General features: G+C 47.7%; 2 protein-coding genes across 3 annotated transcripts in view; one reads left to right on the top strand and one right to left on the bottom strand.

Moving 5' to 3' along the window:
- Positions 1-20,545, top strand: part of FAM83C (family with sequence similarity 83 member C) — a 293,103-nt gene that overhangs the window by 59,012 nt on the left and 213,546 nt on the right. The window lies entirely within an intron of this gene.
- The window catches only part of MMP24 (matrix metallopeptidase 24), a 208,423-nt gene that overhangs the window by 8,208 nt on the left and 179,670 nt on the right, over positions 1-20,545 (bottom strand). For both annotated transcript variants that reach the window (XM_075072350.1, XM_032766541.2), the window contains 2 exons: positions 12,440-12,654; positions 7,925-8,063 (listed from right to left, as the gene is read on the bottom strand). In XM_075072350.1, the coding sequence (XP_074928451.1) occupies positions 7,925-8,063; positions 12,440-12,654 (354 nt within the window). The remainder of the gene's footprint in view (positions 1-7,924; positions 8,064-12,439; positions 12,655-20,545) is intronic.

The raw sequence follows: 20,545 nt of genomic DNA, 5'->3' as shown, positions 1-20,545 counted from the left end.
CAGTCATCCAGAACCAATACCATGTGATTTGGGTGACCAATCATATGTAATATATAGGGATAAGAAATAAGTGTAGTGGCTCAATTTATGGACAGTCCATAAACTGTGATTAATAAAGACACACACAATTTGACAAACATTTACAAATAGAGAGTCCTAAAAATTCTGTTTTGTTCACAGAACATTTGTGGGAATAAATGGGTTGGATAAATGATTCACTACAAACAGTTTGACCAACTGTATTGACAAATAATCCTAGTCATTGGTTTACATTGTAGAGATTCTTCATGAGAAAAATTGCTGGTGATTTTTTTTTTAAATGAAGACTTAGATTAGGTAGAATCTGAAGTAGATTTAAGGTTTCTTAGAGTCACTGAAACCGGCACTCAGGTGCTGCCCCCACAACTTGCCATTTTTACAACGAGCTGGATGCAATACTTGGGTGTGACCCTACTGCCAATCCGAGGACCACAATGGACAGTTCAGAGCCGGGAGAGGAGGGGGAGGGTGTAGAGGAAACTGGGAGTGAGGCTACTGAGGTGGTGGGAGACACCCCAGAGTCCCAAGAGGCATGCAGCCAGGAGCTCTTCTCAAGCCAGGAGGAAGCTAGCCAGTCGCAGCAGCTGGAACTTGTTGGTGAAGAAGCAGATCCGCTTCCTTGTCCACGCCCCGTGGTGCATCGCTACACATCTCAGCAGTTTGGTGCCATTGTGAGTCTGCAGGCGCAATTTTCTGTGGAAATGAGCCCAGGCTGCTGAGGACTTTGTGAATGATGTCGCAGCACATCACGTTTGGCAGTTGAGCTATTCCTTCAGCTCCAAAGTGACAGTGAGGAGTCGACTTGATTAGATTCGCCTGACGCGTGACACTAAAATTGCTTGTGACAGTAACGGGCGTGCTCAGCACCGTGGAACTCCGCTTTTGGCTCGGGAAACAAGCATTGAGTGGTGGGATCACCGTCTGCAAGTCTCGGATGACGAGCAGTGGCTGCAGAACTTTCGGATGAGAAAAGCACTTTCATGGGACTGTGTGCTGAGCTCGCCCCAACCCTGCGGCGCAAGACACGAGATTGAAGGTGCCCTGTCAGTGGAGAAGCGGGTGCTATTGCAGTTGGAAGATGGCATCCAGACAGCTATCGATCCGGTCGCAAACCAGTTTGGAGTGGGAAAGTCGACTGTTGGAATAGTGTTGATGCAAGCTTGCAGGCCATTAATCGCATCCTGCTAAGAAGAAGTGACTCTGGGGAATGTGCAGGACATTCTGGAATGGGCTTTGCAACAAATGGTTTCCCTAACTGTGGAGGGGCGATAGAATGGGAGCATATTCCTAATTCTGGCACCACCCACCTGGCATCCGAGTACATTAATCGGAAGGGGTTTCTTCTATGGTTCTCCAGCGCTTGTGGACACCGTGGGGCATTTCACTGACATTGCCACAGCTGCCTGGAAAGGTGCATGATGCACGCATCTTTTGGAACAGTGGCCTGTTTCAGAAGCTGCAGGCCGGTGGACTTTTTCCTAGACCAGAAGATCACAGTAGAGGCGTCGAAATGCCCATTGTGATCCTGAGACCCGCGTTACCCGTTAATGCCTTGACCATTGAAACGTCTATACGTGAAGCTTACTGGAGCAAGGAAGCGTTCAACTACAGGCTGAGCCGGTGCAGAATGACTGTGGAGTGTGCTTTGGCTGTTTCAAAGGACACTGGAGGTGTCTTTATGGGAAGCTACGAACCTTGGTGGGAAAGCAGCATTCCCCGCATTATATCCGTGTGCTGTATCCTCCATAATCTTTGTGAAACATTCAGTGACGAATGGATCCTCTGAGGTTCAACGCCTGGAGGCTGAATTTTGCACAGACAGAGGCAGGGCTACACAGAGGCCCAAGCACAGGGCTTCAAGATTAGGGATGCCCTTAAGGGAGCAATTTTGAGCTGAATAGCAACTAATGTTTGGTGCTTGCACAGGAGTGAGTGGCAGTGGTAAATATTTGCCAGTGCCTGTTTTTCCCTGGGGTACAGTACTGTTTTCACTTTTGCAATAATAAAAACTGTTTAAAAGCAAGAAACTCCTTTATTAAAAATACGCTAATAAAAGGGCAGGGGGAGGTGCTGAACTGTACAGTCAGCAGGTTGAATATGTCCTGCTGGATGTGTGCAATGCCTGCTGCACTCAAGATTAATTGCTGCATGGTGATGGGGGTTGAGTGCTAGGTAAGGGTCGTAGTTCTCAGGGCTGGTAGTGAAGTACTAGGTGTTTGGGGGCATGCTGGGGTGGTAAGAACCAGGATGCTGGAGAAGGGGGTTTTGAGCAAACAGTGGGACATGAGGGAGAGCTTGGCGTGGGCGGGGGGGTAGCAGTAGTGATCTGCTGCATGGTTACCAGTGACTGCATACAGTCCGTTTGGCATGCCAGGAGGCTTAGCTGCTTTGTGCTTTTCTTGTAACCAATTCCTTTCTCTGCTTTGTGTTTCCTCCACTGATGCATTCTCTCTCCAGTCCTGCAGCCTCTTATTCTCTCTGGCATACTTGATTCATAACTGGTTCACAAAATTTCTTTGCTCTCCTTGGTTCCACTCAAGCTTCTTCATTCTGCACCGGCTCAGCCTGTAGTTGAACCGTTCCTTGCTCCAGTCAAGCTTCCTGTATATGGTTTCAAATGAGTCAAGGCATTAACGGGTAAGCGGGTCTCAAGGATCACAATGGGCATTTCGACATGTCCTCTACTGTGATCTTCTGGTCTAGGAAAAAAGTCCCGGCCTGCAGCTTCACTGAACAGGCCACTGTTCCAAAAGATGCGTGCATCATGCACCTTTCCAGGCCAGCCTGTGGCAATTGTCAGTGAAATGCCCCACGGTGATCCACGTAAAAAGCGCTGGAGAACCATCAGAGAAAACCCCTTCCGATTAATGTTACTCGGATGCCAGGTGGGTGGTGCCAGAATAGGAATATGCGTTCCATCTATCGCCCTCCACAGTTAGGGAAACCCATTTGTGCAAAGCCCATCCAGAATGTCCTGCACATTCCCCCGTAAGTCACGGTTCTTCTTAGCAGGATGCGAATTAATCCGGCCCTGCAAGCTTGCATCAACATGAACACCACCCCACAATTGCCACAGCAGTTACCCTGAATCAATGTTTCTGCCGCGACTCACCTGAGAAGAGGAGCTGCTTGAGTCAGGGCTCACTGGGGTTTCTGTGCATTGGGGAAGCAGAGAGCAGCTGGGGAAAGTGCACTGAACCATATCCTACATTTTTCCACAAGATTTTATCCTGCCAAATATATCGCTGCTCGGGTCACCTGGGAAGAGCCGGGAGGGTCTTCTACAGCAATGTGGATTCCGCCTGGTCCATATGCAGCTTGCCTGTGGTGCAGCAATGGTCCCCCACCCCTCACGCACAGTGGCGACGGACACGTTAGCCTGACTGGGACAAGGACCACGGTGGCTCCCCTATAAACTTGCGCAGTGCATTGCCCACGCTCGCTGAAACTTTTGAAGAGATTACAGAGGCCATTACCGTGACGTGATAGACCAAATCAATGGGCTATTCCACATCTAGGCATGCGATGCCAGGCAGCCATAACCCCCCTCCCCGCTCCTCTCCCAAATTTCCCTCCTTAAAAGTAAAGCTGCTTACCATGAACACAGTCTGAATGACCCGCACCCTTCCGTCCCCTTCCCACAACCCACAGCGCCAAAATGGGACGAGGTGCTCTATGGGATAGCTGCCCACAATGCACCACTCCCAACAGCGCTGCAAATGCTGCAAATGTGGCCACACTGCAGCGCTGGTAGCTGTCAGTGTGGCCACACTGCAGTGCTGTCCCTACACAACTGTGCAAACACAGCTGTAACTCCCAGCGCTGCACATTACCAAGTGTAGCCATACCCTAAGTCCAATAATTTATAAGTGGATCGTCAGGTCAGGTTTGCCTCAAGAAATCAAAGACATTCTCCTCTATCGTCAGGCTAAAAAGAGCTTATAAGGATGTGTCATAATTACATTTACAATGGAATATTGCAGTGAGCAAGATTTGATTGGATGGACTTGCCAATCTCATGTTCCTCAGACACTGTACAATCATCAGTTATGTGGCTCCCACCTGTCCCTGCATGCTGTGCAGAATCACTTTATTTGTCATTTATGACGAGATCCACACCAGACTACACAGGCATAAAACATGATGAAGCATGTCTACTGTACTGGTGACACTGCTGTATGTTTGGTTTTACAATGAATTCCACTCAGCAATCACTTTCCATCTAGAGATGGTCACCTCTAGGCCAAATCCTCCCCTCATTTCCCTGAGATCAGGGGTGAAGTGGGTGAGGCCAGATTTTTAAAGGGAGGTAGTTGCCTAAAGATACAGATAGGTGCCTAGTTGGATTTGAAAAAGTGCTTAATTGCTCAATTCCATTGATTTCATGACTTCAGTAGGAGTGAGCGCCATGGGGTTAGATCCACAAAGAGGACTAAGTCCTAGGCACCCCGGACCGCAGGCATTGTATGAGGAAGTTAGGGGCCTAAGAAAGAGATTCACAGATGCCAGCGTGCTGAGCAGTGAGACATGCTGTGGAGAGGGGCGAGGCCTAAGCCCTGTCCATCTGTGACTAATGTGGGAATTTTGATGATATTTTTATGATTCCTGCATGTACCCCGGTTTTCCTCTAGGCTTTGCACTTCAGTGTACTGACCATACAGGGAAGGGACCAAATGTTTGCCTCGTAGCTGCCTGGGTCATTAACAAACTGAATAGAATCTATGTATGTGAATGAAGGATCCTGCCAAGGCATAGGCAGGGCATTCACACCTAGTGACCAACAGTCAAGAGGAGGAGATTTCCCCCCACCTCTCTGCAGGGGCAGCAAGTTTGTGGAAATTTTTGGTGGTTCCCAGAACCTGCCCCCCAAACTCTGCCCCCCCAAACACTGCCCCCCACCTGTGTAAGGCTCTGGGAGGGAGTTTGGGTTGGGGGAGGAGATCTGGGGTGCAGGACCTGGGCTGAGGCAGGGGATTGGGGTGCAGGATGGGTAAGAGGTTGGGCAGGCTCTGGGATAGAGTTTAGGTGTAGGCTCTGGGCTTGGGCAAGGGGTGAGGGTGCAGGAGGGGGTGAGGGGTGCAGGCTCTGGGGGAGTTTGGGTGCAGGCTCTGGGAGGGAGTGCAGAGGACTGTGGTGCAGGCTCTGGGAGGGAATTCGGGGGCAGGAGAGGTGTGTGGGAAGGAGGTGGAGGTGCAGGCTCTGGGATGAAGTTTGGGTGCTGTGTGTAGGCTCCAGGCTGGGGGTGGGGGTGCAGGCTCTGGGAGGATGCTTGGGGATGGGAGGGGGTGTGGAGGGAGGGGGTGCAGGCTCTAGAAGGCAGTTTGGGGGCAGGATGGGTTGTGTGGGAAGGGGGTGCAGACTCTGGGATGGAGTTTGGGTGCTGTGTGCAGGCTCCGGGCTGGGGGTGGGGGTGCAGGCTCTGGGAGGATGCTTGGGAATGGGAGGGGGTGCAGAGGGAGGGGCTGCAGGCTCTCGGAGGGAGCTTGAGGGTGGGAGGGGGTGCAGAGGGAGGGGGTGCAGACTCTGGGCAGGAGTTTGGGGGCCAAAGGAGGGGTGCAGGCTCTGGAAGGGGGTGGGAGGGTGCAGCACTTACCTGGGGCTCCTAGGCAGGGCTGGCCGGGGGTCTCCATGTGCTGCTACCCCCAGGCACTGCCCCCGCAGCTTCCCATTGGCCGCAGGGGCGCGTGGGGCAGGACACAGACCCACCCCGCCTAGGGGCTGCATGAAGGGGCTGGCAACCATGTGGAGCGAGCAGGCAGGAAGCCACTTAGCTCCGCTGAGCTGCCGGTGGTGTGTGGGGGCCCTGGGCCATTTTAAATGGCCCGGGGGATGTGCAGGGGGGGGGGGCACTCAGAGGATGCATGGACTGGGGGCGCCTGGGGGATGTGCAGGGTGGGGCTGAGGGAGAGACTTGGCCTCACACAGGGCTGGAGCTGGGCCCATGACTCATCTCTCTGCCAGGAAGCAGAGCAAGGGCCCCCTAGCTGGAGAACAGTGGGGAAAGGTGTCAGGCTCTGTGAGCTCTCGCAGACACAGGGGCTCGCTCCTGGGACTGACAGACAAAGGCAGGGACAGAGTCAGATCTTTGGTCTGCACTGGAACATGTTGGTCAGGGGTGTGAAAAATCCACACCTCTGAGCAGCAGCGTTAAGCCAGCCTCGGTCGCTGTGTGAACAGTGCTGAGGTCGAAGGAAGAATTCCTACCTATTGGCTCTTGGGGAGGTGGATTGTCTACGCTGACAGGAGACCCCCCCTTTGGTGTAAGTAGTGCCAACAATGAAGTGCTGCAGCTGTGCAACTATGCTGCTGTGGTGTTTTAAGTGTAGAAAAGCCCAGAGAGAGGAAGGAAAATTGGTTCCTATGGTAGCACGGCCCACGGGCCCTAGTGTTGGCCAGTCTGAACTCTGTCTTAACCTTTGCTTCTCTGTGGTAACCTAATGACTTTCAGATTCTGCAGGCCAGGACACTAACAATTGTTAACTTGTTTGAAAAGTCTGCCTGGCATTGCAAAGGGTAAGAACAAGCCTCCCAAGGTGTCTGGCTTGGCTGGACTCACTGCAGGAGGCCACAGAGATTTCTGGCACCCGAAGGCCCAGTTTTGGAGGCCACTGGCCTGGCCTATGGAACTGTGTGGACCAGCACACTAAAGGGGTCACTCCCAAGGAACTGGCTACAGGCTGGGGCATAGACCAGACCCTGTGAAGCCACGATACCCTCAAAGGTAGCTAGGTGCCTCTCTCTGGTCAGGATTCTCAGCCATCAGGCACTTAAGCCAGGTCAGCCATTTAGGTAGCCTGTGTCCTAGCAGCTGTGAGAGACAGACAACCCCACGCCCTTATAGCCAATAACTAGAGCACACTCCCAGAATGTGGGAGTCCTAGGTCCAAACTACTGCTCTCCCTGATTCGAACCTCAGGCCCCCACATTTAAGGCAAGGTGCTCTAACCCTCAGCGTAGAGTGTCTTGCGTGGGTCTCTCTCAAGCAGTCCTGTTGAAGCTGTTTCACTTTGTATAACTAATGAAATATTCACTGGGAAAGTGAGAGACTGACTCCCTAGCCTCATGCTCAGAGCACTCACCTACATGTGGGAGAGTCACATGACAGTGGATTCAAGTCTCCACACCAATAAGTCTTTATACAAAGCACGACGGCTTCAACAAGAGATTGAGAGAAGCCCCCCAATGGACCCACTAGCATTTCATGTAAGAGCTGTAGGTTCAAATCTCTGTTCCAACTCAGGTAGAGTGGAGATACAAACCCGGCTTTCCCACCTCCCAAGGGAATGCAGTAGCCACTGGGCTTTTGGGGCTACTGAACACACCCACCTCTCCACTAGCCCCATAGGACCTCTGCCTACTGGATCAGGCTCTGTACAAAAGGCAGCAAGGGGAATGCCTATTTTGAGAATCCCACCAGGGCTTAGGCATAAGCTAGGGCACCACGCAACTCAGGAGCATCAGGACTTAGGCAATTTTGCATATTCTCACTAGCAGAGACTTAGGCACCTCTGAGGAATTAGACACTGACAGGGTTAGGCTGCAGCTGAGCAGGGCTTTGAGGACCTGGTGCCTACAGGGGTAGTTAGGCACCCAAGTGTCTTTATGGATCTAGCCCACAGTGTGTGTGAAAATCCTAGTAGATACCTAGCTGCATCTTTAAGTACCCAAATACCTTTTAGCATCTGGCTCTGAGTAATTAGAATTGAGGGTTTGTGAGGAGTTCAGTTACCTTTCTTTGTGGATTTCCACAAATGGTTCCAATATGAGATACAGTTCCCACCAATACAATGTTACAACAGACAAGCAGAAATCCCATTTGTCAAAGCTAGCCGCAGAAAGCGGGATTAGAACAGTGATGCAAAATTGCATTGTAAACATACTCTACCTTTAAAGAAAACGAATTTCCCATCAGATCTCTCATAGGCAGCATCAATCTTTGCAGGGAGGCCTTTCCAGAATTGTTCAATCTGCATGGGATACCCCTCCTGCACTCGGTTGTTGCGCAGACGCCAAAACCAACGATCCTAGGAAGAGAAAAAGGGCTTTTGAGGTGTCTGAACTTTTATACCCTGCATTCAACCACTAATTAGACCATGAAATGGCCCCAGATGCCATAATAACGAACTTGAGTGCTGTGTAGTTGCACTGATCTTGAGCAATGACTGCATTCCAACCAGATTTGGCTAAGTTTATAGGAAGATGCTTTCTCTTCGCATTATAACAGGTTAGGGACTAGTACTAATCATTACTATCCTTTAATCAGTGTGTGTGTGCGCGCGCGCGCGCACGGGTCCATCCCACACACATGGCAGAAGACAAGATACCAGTACTTGCAGGGCCTCCAACGCATATTTTTCCAGAATTTACAATGAACAGTCATACAGTTTATCAAGATCATCAGTGCTGAAGGGGGTCATTTAGTCCACTGTCCTGCACAATGGCTGGGGTTACTTTATGACATGTTACTACAAGTGGTTACAAATGTCTTGTGGGAAATGTGTTCTTCTAATCTGGGTGGTTCATTGGGTGGAAGTGGGCTATTCTCAAAAATTGACAAGAAGGGAGGAAAAAACACTTTTGTAGTGCTAATGAGTTCAGTGTAATCAAGGTGGCCCATTTCAAACAGCTGACAAGAAGGTGTGAGTATCAGCTGGGGGAAAATTAGTTTTTGTAGTGACCTAATTTGGTGTCAGGCCTGAATAAAGACAGGGAGTGGATGGGTCACTATAAAAACTAATTTCCCCACCTGCTGATACTCACACCTTCTTGTCAACTGTTTGAAATGAGCCACCTTGATTACATTGAACTCATTAAAAGCAGCAAAGAGTCCTGTTGGAGCATGAGCTTTCGTGGGTGAAAACCCACTTCGTCAGATGCACTTCGTTGTCTTTGCTGCTTTCACAGATCCAGACTAACATGGCTACCCCTCTGATAATTGAACTCATTAGCACTACAAAAGTGATTTTCCTCCCTTCTTGTCAACTGTTGAGAATAGCCCACGTCCACCTTAATTGAATTGGCTCGTTAGCATTGACCCCCCCACCACCACACACACTTGGTAAGACAACTCTCATCTTTTCATATGCTGTGTATTTATACCTGCTACTATATTTTCCACTCTATGCATCTGATGAAGTGGGTTTTAGCCCATGAAAGCTTATGCTCAAATAAATTTGTTAGTCACTAAGGTGCCACAAGTACTCCTCACTGTTTTTGCTGATACAGACTAACACGGCTACCAGTCTGAAACCATCCCATTTCTCAAAAAGAACAGGAGTACTTGCGGCACCTTAGAGACTAACAAATTTATTTCAGCATAAGCTTTCATGGGCTACAGCTCATTTCTGCGCCAATAAATTTGTTAGTCTCTAAGGTGCCACAAGTACTCCTGTTCTTTTTGCGGATACAGACTAACACGGCTGCTACTCTGAAACCCATCCCATTTCTATTACTCCAGTTTTCAAGATCCTCCAGATCTTCTTGTATGATATTCTGATCCTCTTCCATACTGGCAATACCTCCCAACTTTATGACAGGCACAAATTTTATTAGCACACTCACACTATTTGTGCCACAGTTAGTACTAAAAATGTTAAATAAGATTGGTCCCAAGACTGATCCCTGAGGAACTCCACTAGTGACCTCCCTCCAGCCTGACAGTTCACCTTTCAGCATGAGCCACTGTAGTCTCCCCTTTAACCAGTTCCTTATCTTCCTTTCAATTCTCATATTAATCCCATCTTCTCCATTTTAACTAATAATAACTACTAATTAATGGATGTCTAGTACTTGTAAATTCTCAGAATATTCATTCTGTTCTCCCAGAGGACTTGCCATATTTGTCATATAAATAAAAAGGCTGAATCCCTCCTTTAAGTATAAAAAGGAACCCAACCTTAACAATGACGCTGAGACTGGCACCTCCATAACAAATATTTGAGCTTTAGGATCTAACCCAACTCTAAGAGCTAGATCCACAAAGGAGAGTACGCTACTAGTTGCCATGTTAAGCACCTATATCCAAAATTTAGATCCCCGAAACCACTGTCTAGCCCTGAATTCCTGCTGGTAAAGTCCCCACGGTGTTTAAATTTGCATCAGTGGACATGCATTTCCCCACTTAAGTACTGACACTGTTGAGCTTCTTGGTGGCTGACTCACATCTAGGCCTCATCAGGATCCTCAGACTAGGCATTCTCCCCCATGACTCCCCTGCCAGGTCTGATCTGGTCGCTGTTCTCAGAATATGCTTACACCCCTAGAGACCAGCAGGCTATATACCCACTCTTGACAGCAAAAATTGCAGTTTTTTTAGAAAGGCCCCTTCCCTGTTTTATTGGTGCCTCCAGCCATCTCAGAGAAATGCTAGGTAATGTGCTCAGGGAGGCAATGTGGGCTAGTCAATACAGTACTGGACTGGGACTCAGGAGATCTGTGTTGTATTCCTGGTTCTGCCACTGGTTTGCTGTGTGACCTTGGGCAAGTCATGGAGCTTCTGTATGCCTGTTTTCCCATGTATAAAACAGGTATAATGAAACTGACCTTTGTAAAGTACTTTCAGTTCTACTGATGAAAAGAGCTAAGTAGTAGTAAAGTAAGATGTCATCAAAATGCTGATGTATTCTAGATACAGATTTGTTAATAAAGCTTTATGATTACATCTGCTATGTAGGAAGAATTCCACTGAACAATGAATTAGTGAAAGAAGGGTGCTTCTCAACTGTAGGTTGCATGGTTGTTTAGAAGAGTCTGCTATCTGATATTTTTGCTTTAAAAACATTAACCAGAACCTGGTTTATTTTTTGTCAAGCATGCAGGTAATTCTGAAGGCAAAACAAAATTATGAACATCACAAAGAACACTCTTTCATTTATGCCCTTCTCCTTAGGCACCATGCCAAGTGTTAGTAAAGTATTTTCGAATCTGCTAAAGCTTTCCTTTCAAAATTCTCATGCTCATTGATTGTCAGTTACACATAATAGAACAAAGAGCGGGAATGTGCTAATAAAGTTTGCGGATGACACAAAGCTGGGGGGTATTGCTAACACGGAGAAGGACTGGGATACTATACAGGAAGATCTGGATCACCTTGTAAACTGGAGTAATAGTAATAGGATGAAATATAATAGTGAAAAGTGCAAGGTCATGCACTTAGGGATTAATAATCCAGGGCTGCAATCGCCCTGGAGGAAATCTTCGATCCAATATGGCGATCAGCTAAACTGAGCATGTGGGAGTCAGGCCAGCACCAGAAGATTCTCTGCGTAACTAGATTCCATCAAATCTCCGACGTTGAGCAGACTTTCTGTGATAATCCGATTTGCCAAATATGGTCTCATATCATCCCCTTATACTTATCAGCTTAGTCTTAAAGCCGATAAGTCTTTTGCCCATACTTCCTCGGAAGGTGTTTCCAGAACTTACTCAACCTAATGGTTAGAAACTTCGTCTAATTTCAGTTAAACTTCTAATATGTTTGTACCATTGTCCTTGTCTCTTAGTACTAGCTTTAATTTCTCCCTCCCTAAGTTAATCCCCTGATAATATTTATATAGAGCAAGTATATCCCCCGCAGCCTTTTTTGCCAGGCTCAACAAGGCCAAGCTCTTTGAGTGGAGAGGAATTATTAAGCTTAGTACTAATGTAGCACAAGGACAAATGGGTACAAACTGGATATTAGGAAGTTTAGACTTGAAATTAGACGAAGGTTTCTAAACCATTAGGGGAGTGAAGTTCTGGAACAGCCTTCCGAGGAAGTAGTGGGGGCAAAAGACTTATCTGGCTTTTTAAGACTAAGCTTGATAAGTATATGGAGGGGATGATATGATGGGATAGTTTAATTTGGGCAATTGATCTTGGATTATCAGCAGATAAGTCTGCTCAATGGTCTGTGAGGGGATGTTGGATGGGATGGGATCTGAGTTACTGCAGAGAATTCTTTCCTGGGGTGCTGGCTGTGAGTCTTGCCCACATGCTCAGGGTTTAGCTGATCGCCATATTTGGGGTCGGGAAGGAATTTTCCTCCAGGGCGGATTGGCAGGGGCCCTGGAGGTTTTTCGCCTTCCTCTGCAGCGTGGGGCATGGGTCGCTTGCTGGTGGATTCTCTGCAGCTTGAGGTCTTCAAACCACAATTTTGAGGACTTCAATAACTCAGTCATGTGTTAGGGGTTGTTATAAAAGTGTATGGGTAGGGTTCTGTGACCTGCTTTGTGCAGGAGGTCAGACTAGATGATCATATTGGTCCCTTCTGACCTACGAGTCTATGAGTCTATGAGAACTGTTTTCAGTAGAGCAAAGTGGTACCATAAAATAGCTGATAATGTGTAACTATTTACACGTATTATTCTTTTCCAGGATATAAAGCTTAAAGAAAACATCATTGGTAAGACAGATTTACTACCTTGAAAACAAACATTTCTCCTCTAAACAGAGCCACAGTGTTAAAGTTGCCATCACAGATGTTGGGTTTCATGCCTGGAGTTGATGGCCTATCACCTAAAGGTGGCCTGGGGGGTCTTGGCTGTCTTTCATGTTTCCTTTCTGAAGGGGAGTGAATCCTGCGCACAGGAAGAGTTGGTAAAGGTCTGGTGGGCTCCAGTGGCTCAGCAGGTGGACCTAAAAAAATAAAGAAAACTGATTAGAAAGGTGAACAGTTAGAATGCCTGTTTTTAGCTGTAGGACATTTGACAGCCAACACATTGATCAAATATTCCTGCCCAGGGATTCACCAAGAATTTCTCACTCATTCCTTCGGGCAGGTCTATGCTAGAAGTGCTGCACTGGCACAGCTGCACCGCTGTAGTGTGGCTGGTGAAGACACTCTATGCTGACGGGAGAGCACCGGTGCGGACAGTGCTTAGGTCGGTGTAACTTGTGTCGCTTGGGGGGGAGGCATGTCTTCTTCGACTTAAGCAGCAGTGCAGACCTGCCCTTACACATTGCACAGACATAACGCAGCAGTTGCCAGACACAGGAGAGCTGGAGGAGGGGCACATTCACCTAACTTGAACTATAGGACTGGTGCTTCCAGGAAGAGTAACAGGAGAAAAGTCAGAGCTATTCTGAAACAATAAGAATTTGACATGAGTTAATGTATTGAAGTGACTGTTCACAGATGCAAGGAGTATGGGAGATAAGCAAGAAGGAATCTGAAGTAACAACGCCAACTACAACTCCTGCTGTGGGGAGAGGCAATAGCTATTTAATGGCACCACAGAAAAGCTGAGTCAGGAGGTGAAAAATAATAGAGTAGCCAGTGGAAAGGGCAAGGGATGCCGAATGCAATTACCCCAGTTCAGTTTAGCCAGGCTATTGGGTTTGACGCCCCGGCTTGCAGAAAAATACCATGGGCTCGCTAATGGACGTACATGAGCAGGACTAACTCAAATGATGGCAGCTCCCGCACGACACCGTCCTTAATGCCCAGTCTGGGGAACTGGTCAGAAAAGTGACACCACTGCCACTGCTTTTCATAGAAGGTTTCCAGTTTGAGCACTTCTGTGATCTAACCGAATGACGGCACCAACATGCAGAAACATTATGTACTGTAAAGATATACAGTGAGCTCATTGCTATGTGGAAATCTGTACCCTAAACTGTACAAGGCAATAAACATCCTTCTGAGCCTGTTAGCTAGAAATGCTGTTAAAAGTGAGAGGAAAAACTGGTACCATCTGGATGAAGCGAAAAGGACTGTGATAAAGGCTCTGCCATGCTCCTGGTAAGATCTCCAGTTGGCATAACAACAAGCTGAAAGCTCCTAGACATTGGGGTGGGATGGATTCTGGAAATGGTTATAGCTGGAAACCCCCAAATGTGTTTTGCCTAGTTAGTTTCAATAGGCTGAGGCTGCCACCCCCCAGCTAGACTGTGCTTATGCAGGGGTCACTTAAGAGCCAGTAGGGCAAGCAGACTGGGAGTTGTCATAACTTCCTACTCAGATTTGAACCTTAGCGTTCATAAACTGAGAAGCGAGCATGAACCCTCTAAGCTTAATTACCAGCTTAGATCTGATATCGCTGCCACCAGCCAAGTGATTTCCAGGGCTTGGCTCCCTCTCTGGTCTCCCAAAACCTTCTCTGGGGGACCCCAAGACTCAGATGCCCTGAGTCTTACCACAAAGGGAAATAACCCCCCTCCCCTTGTCTTCTCTTTACTTCCTCCCCAGGCTTCCCCTCCGTGGGTTATCCTGGAAGATTACTGTACTTAAACTCCTTGAATTACAAAACAGAGAGGGCAATTTACCTTCCCCCCTCCTTCTTTTTCCCCCTCCCAGTCTTTCCCTGAGAGAGACCGTAATCCTGGCACAGGGATTTCTATCCCCTAGAGCCTCACTTAGAAAAGAAAATCCAACAGGTTTTAAAAAGAAAAGCTTTATATAAAAAGAAAGAAAAGACATAAAAATGCTCTCTGTATCAAGATAACAATATACAGGGTCAATTGCTTAAAAGAAAAATATGAATAAACAGCCTTATTCAAAAAGAAATACAATTTAAACATTCCAGCAACTACACACATGTAAATACAAAAAAAACCAATAAAAGCCTACTATTTTTCTACCTTTGTACTCACAACTTTGAAACTGAAGATTAGAAGCTTGAAGATAGAAAGACCCCTCTCATAGCTGAGAGCCAGACAAAAGATACAGACCCAAACATTCCGTCCCTGAGCTTTGAAAAATCCGGTTTCCTGATTGGTCCCCTGGTCAGGTGTTTGGTTCCCTTTGTTAACCCTTTACAGGTGAAAGAAACATTAACCCTTAGCTATCTATTTATGACAGGAGTGACCTTCATCATCATGGCTGCTGCTGCCCCTAACAGATTGTCTCCTGGGAGGGACCCCCAGCATCCACCATGATGCCAATGGGTCTGTGTTGTCCTGATCTCGAAAGACCAGGCCATAGAGAGGGAATCAGATGGCATCACCCCCTCCACAGATTAACTCCTGAACAACACCTTAGACATGGGCCTGAGGTTCCTGCTCTCGTCCCCTCCCTTGTGTATCATTTGTCCCCTCACCTTATTTCTTCTGGGTACTGACATTATCTTTTGGGCAGCTGCCTAATAAGCAACAGGCTTAGGCACCAAGCTGACGCCACCCTTTGCAATACTGCTGTAAGCACAGGACCAGGAGGGCAGCTAAACACAATGCTTTAAACTCCCTGATGCTGGTGAATGTTTGTCAGATCTTGGAGTGGCTAATAAAACCATGAGCTAGGCCTGTAATTTCCCAGCAGAAAGCACCAGCGGCAGAAGTTGCATCAGTCTTTGCTTTATTTTTCTGTCTCATTTTGTGTGATTTTGCCTAGTTTTGTTTTAAAGAAAATAACTAGATTTATGAACAAATGATGAATATGGGGGTTACCAGGGCACTCTCCCAAGGTATAAAGTGCCACATTCAGGCCTGATAGGAGTTCCTGTTACAAACAGGGAATTCTTTGCCAGTTGGCACTGAGGGATTCTTAGTGTCCCACCCTGCCACACTAGTAAATCCTCTCCACAAACCCACACACCTAACTCACTCCCAGGACCCACCGCTACTCCCTTGTTGCTGACAGCTCTGAGGAGAGTCCCATGACTCTGCAGGCCTTCTCCACTAGAGGTCTGTTTTCTCCTTCAGTTCTGCCATTTCTGTGGCCAACCAACAATATAGTACTTCCACATTTTTTTTCATGGGGGGAGTTCCTTAGAAAGTGATCAGCTAAATGGAAAGAGAAGGGAGGTGAGGGGGATGGGGCAGAAGAATGTAAGAAGGGCAGGTGTGGAGTGAATCTGAGGTGAAGAGACTGAGGCGAGATGGGGAGGATTGGAGCAAACAATTTATCAGCACAGGGCAGAGTCAGAACTTTCTACAGTTTTGACTGGAATGTCCAAAGGTGAAAAAGGTCCCTGCTTTGGTTGCATCTGTTCCTACTGGCTGGAGTCTCTGGCTAGCTTGTCTTTGCAGTTTTGCTCCAAGGCCACATAGGGTCTGTCTACACTGCAATTAGACACCCGCAGCTCGCCTGTGCCAGCTGAGTCAGGCTAAGGGGCCATTTAATTGCAATTCGGGCTTGGTCTGCAGCATAGGGGCCAACTTTCCCCAGTGCCGGTGCATGCTCGTGCCCCCCCCCCGCCCCTGGTCCTGCCCCAACTCCACCCCCTCCCTGCCCCATTGGACCCCTTCCCCAAATCCCTGCCCCGGCCCCACCTCTTCCCCGAGTGCACTGCGTTCTCCCTCCTCCCCCTTCCCTCCCAGCCATGCGAAACAGCTGTTTCACGGTGCAAGCGCTGGGAGCTAGGGGGAAAAAGGGGGCACGGGGTGCATTCTGGGGAGAAGGCAGTGGCAGAGGCGAGCTAGGTGGAGGGGCGGGGAGCTGCAGCACCCACTAATTTTTCTCTGTGGGTGCTCCAGCCCCAGAGCACCCATGGAGTCGGCACCTATGGTCAGCAGTGCAAGCTCTGCAAGCCTTCCACTATGCAGGGACCAAGAGTCTGGGCTTCAGCCCAAGCCCGAATGTCTACACTTCAATTAAACAGCCCCTTAGCCTGAGTCCTGTGAGTCCAAGTCAGCTGGCATGGGCCAGCTGCAGGCCAGAAAGGCATTCGGTCTGGATTTGAAGACATCAAGAAATGGAGAATCCACCACTTTCATTGGTAGTTTTTTCCAATGGTCAATCACCTTCACTGTTAAAAATGTGTGCCTTATTTCTAAGTTTATTTTGTGTGGCTTCATCTTCCAGCCACAAGTTCTTGTTATACTGTTATCCTCTAGATTAAAGAGAACTATAGTACCTAGTATTATCTCCCCATGAACATACTTAGACTCTATAATCAAATAAACTTACTTTTCTTTTCGATACGCTAAACAAATGGAGCTCTTTAAAGCTCTCTCACTGCAAAGCATTTTCTCCAACCCTTGAATCATTTTTGTGGCTCTTTTCTCCACAAGAAGCTCTTGGTGAGTTGTTTGTTCACTGTGACCTCTAAACCCTTTTCAAGTCACTGCTTTCCAGGACACAGTCCCCCCATCTGGAAGATACGGCCTGCGTTCATTGTTCCTGTATATGTAACTTTGCACTTGGCTGCATTAAAACATATTTTGTTTGAAGTGGTCCAGTTTACAAAAGAGAACCCAATTATTCTGTATGATTGCTCTGTCCTCATTATTATTTATCACTCTGCCAATCTTTGTTTCATCTGTAAATTTTATTAGCAGTTATTTTATATTTACTTCAAAACATTGGTGAAAATATTGAATTTCATTGGGCCTAGAACTGATCCCTGAGGAAGCCTACTGGAAACACCCTTATTCAATGATGATTCCTCATTGACTGTTACTTTTTTGAGATTTGTCACTTAGCCAGTTCACAATCCATTTAGCATGTACTTTATTGATATTATATAGAGGTAATTTTTAATCAGAATGCTGGGTGATACAAATTCAAATACTTTACAAAAGTCTAAATATATTACATCTATGCAGCTATTGTAATCTTCTCAAAGAATGAAATCAGATGTTTAACAGGACCTATTTTTCATAAAGCCATGTTGACTGTAATTAATTATATTCCAATCCTTGAATTATTTATCAGTTGAATCTTGTATCCATTTTTTTCATTTTTTTGCTTGGGACTGAGGCTAACTGTCCTAGTTACCCTGGTCATCTCATTTGCCTGTTTTGAATATTGGAACTGTAACAGAATGTACCCCTGTATTCACACCCCACGTGCTATTGTAACAATCATTTGAAAACTCATATTTTGCTGATCAGTATCATCTGATAAAATATGTGTTGCAACATTGTTTGTGAAGTTATAAGATTCCACTAAATGGTGTTATTAACACTTGTTCCAAGCAGGTCTGTCTCAAAGAAAGGCATGTATGCTCTGCCTAATTTGTATTTAAGCAGTAAATGGAATCATCAAGCAGGAAAGAAAACAAAGAACACTCAAATCAGTGAGAAAAAAACAGCAGGGAACATCCTTCCACATAGACAGTTTGTCTTCTGGTACCCCACCGTAAATGTTTTTCAAGCGGGGTACAGAAACTATAAAAAGGAAAGACAGACACCCAGGACACCCAACCCCTCCACCCATAGATTCATAGCACGTGAAGCGACAAAGGAAGCATTCATTAGACTCTGGAAGAAGAGGTCCTGACCTAAGAAAAAACAGTTACCTATCTTTGGCAACTCTTGTTCTTTGAGATGAATTGCTCATGTCCATTCCATTCTAGGTGTGTGCACACTCACATGCATGGTTGTCAGAGATTTTTGCCTTAGCTGTATCCATAGGGCTGGCTGTGGTGCCCATTGGAGTGCCGTACTCATGCCACGGTATATCAGGTGCAACCAGCCCTGCGCCCTCTCAGTTCCTTCTTGCTGACAATTCTGACAGAGGGGCAGGAGGGCAAGTAATGGAAGGAACATGAGCAACACATCTCGAAGAACAACAGGTACGAAAGGTAGGTAACTGTTTTTTCTTCTTCGAGTGCTTGCTCATGTTGATTCCATTCTAGGTGACTCGCAAGCAGAATCAGTGGAGGTGGACTCAGAGTTCACAGTCATGCAGTTTGTAGCACAGCTCTGCCAAAGCTGGCTTCATCCTGAGTTTGCTGAGCAGTGCATAGTGTTAAGCGAATGTGTGGACAGACAACCAGGTCATGGCCTGACAGATCTCTTGGATCAGCACCTGTGCGAGGAAGGCCAAAGATGCCTGTGCCTTAGTCAAGAGAGCTGTAACTATCGGTGGCAGGAGCACCTTTGCTAGCTCGTAGCAGTAGCAGATACAGGCTGTGATCCACAAAGATATTGTTTGGGCAGAGACAGGGCAACCTTTCATCCTGTCTGCGATCGCCATAACCAACTGCATTGACTTATGGAATGACTTCATTCTGTCTGTGTGGAAGTCCAGAGCCCATCTGACATCCAGGGCATGCAACCTGCATTCCTCATCCATCGTGTGGGGCTTAGGACAAAGGACCAGCAAGTATATATCTTGACCAGTATGGAACTGGGAGATGACCTTGCATAGAAAGGCCGGGTGCAGACGCAGCTGAACCTTGTCCTTATAGAAGACCATGTAAGGTGTTTCAGATGTTAGCGTTCTGATTTCGGACACTCAAGGAGCTGAAGTTATGGCAACTAGGAAGGAGACCATCCAGGAGAGAAGCAAGAGGGAGCAGGAAGCTAGGGGCTTGAAGGGGGGACCCATGAGCCGTGACAGCACAAGATTTAGGTCCCAAGTGGGTACCGGATCTCGGACATGCAGGTAAAGGCACTCCAGGCCCTTCAGAAACCATGCCATAATAGGGTGGGTGAAGATTGACCTGCCTTGAAATGGAGGATGGAACGTCAAAATGGCCACCAGGTGCAACTTGACTGAAGATAGTGACAAGCACTGGAGCTTAGGGTGCAGCAAATAGTCCAGGATGTCCTGCAGTGGGATGCGACGATCCGAGGCCCAACAAGCAATTCGCTTCCACTTTGCCACATAGGTAGCTCGGGTAGAAGGCTTCCTGCTGCCCAGCAAGACTTGCTGGAGACCAGGGAAACATTGTTGATTCTCTCCACTCACCCACACAGCAGCTAGGCTGCCAAGTGCAGCACCGCCAGGTTTGGGTGCAGCACATTGCTGTGATTCTGGGACAGCAGATCCAGCTGAAGAAGCACCTTCAGGCTGGTGACTGCCGACAGACTCAGCAGCATGCCTAACCAGTGTTGATGAGGCCATGATGACCTTGGCCTTGTCTTGCTTCACCTTCAGGAGGAACTTGTGGATCAAGGGTACCATCAGGAAAGCATACATCAGCGCTCCCGACAATGAATTCAGAAAAGTGTCCGACAGGCAGCCCTTGTCCCTGCCCTGCAGAGAGCAGAACACATGGAACTTCCTGTTCTGCCTGGACATGAACAGGTCCACCTGGGGATTCCATCACTTGCAGAAGATCAGACTGACTACCTCTGGAGGGCGTGACCATTCCTGGTGAGATGAGAAGGTCCTGCTGAAGCGATCCACCAAAACATTCTTGGTCCCCGGCAGGTGGCTGGCCACCAGGTGAATGGTGTTCCTCATGCAAAAGTCCCAGAGGCTGAGCACTTCTTGATAAAGGACTGAAGACCTGTCGCCCCGTCTGTTGATGTAATACATCGGGGTAGTATTGTCCCTCAGGACCTGCACCACTTTGCCCCTCAAGTGGGGCAAGAAAGCCTGATAGGCCAGTCGAACTGCCCTGAGCTCCCTTACATTGATGTTGAGGGTCAGGTTGGGTTTTTGCCAATGACCCTGAGTGTTGAGCTCGCTCAGGTAGGCTCCCCAGCCCAAATCCGAAGCATTGGAGACCAGGGTGAGAGATGGGGTCGGGGACACAGAGGGAACTCCTTGGAGCACAGAACTGGGATTCCGCCATAAATCCAGCAATAGTAGGACATGGCTCGGTACCATGACTACGTGGTCTAGGGGTGCCTGCTTGGAATGTAAGCTCAGCCACGTTTGCAGAGGCCTTATATGAAGATGGGCATAGCTGAC

This window comes from Chelonoidis abingdonii, chromosome 14 (assembly GCF_003597395.2).
Source record: "Chelonoidis abingdonii isolate Lonesome George chromosome 14, CheloAbing_2.0, whole genome shotgun sequence".
Lineage (NCBI taxonomy): Eukaryota > Metazoa > Chordata > Testudines > Testudinidae > Chelonoidis > Chelonoidis abingdonii.
The sequence above is the reverse complement of the archived record's forward strand: the minus strand, read 5'-3'. Positions and strand labels throughout refer to the sequence as shown.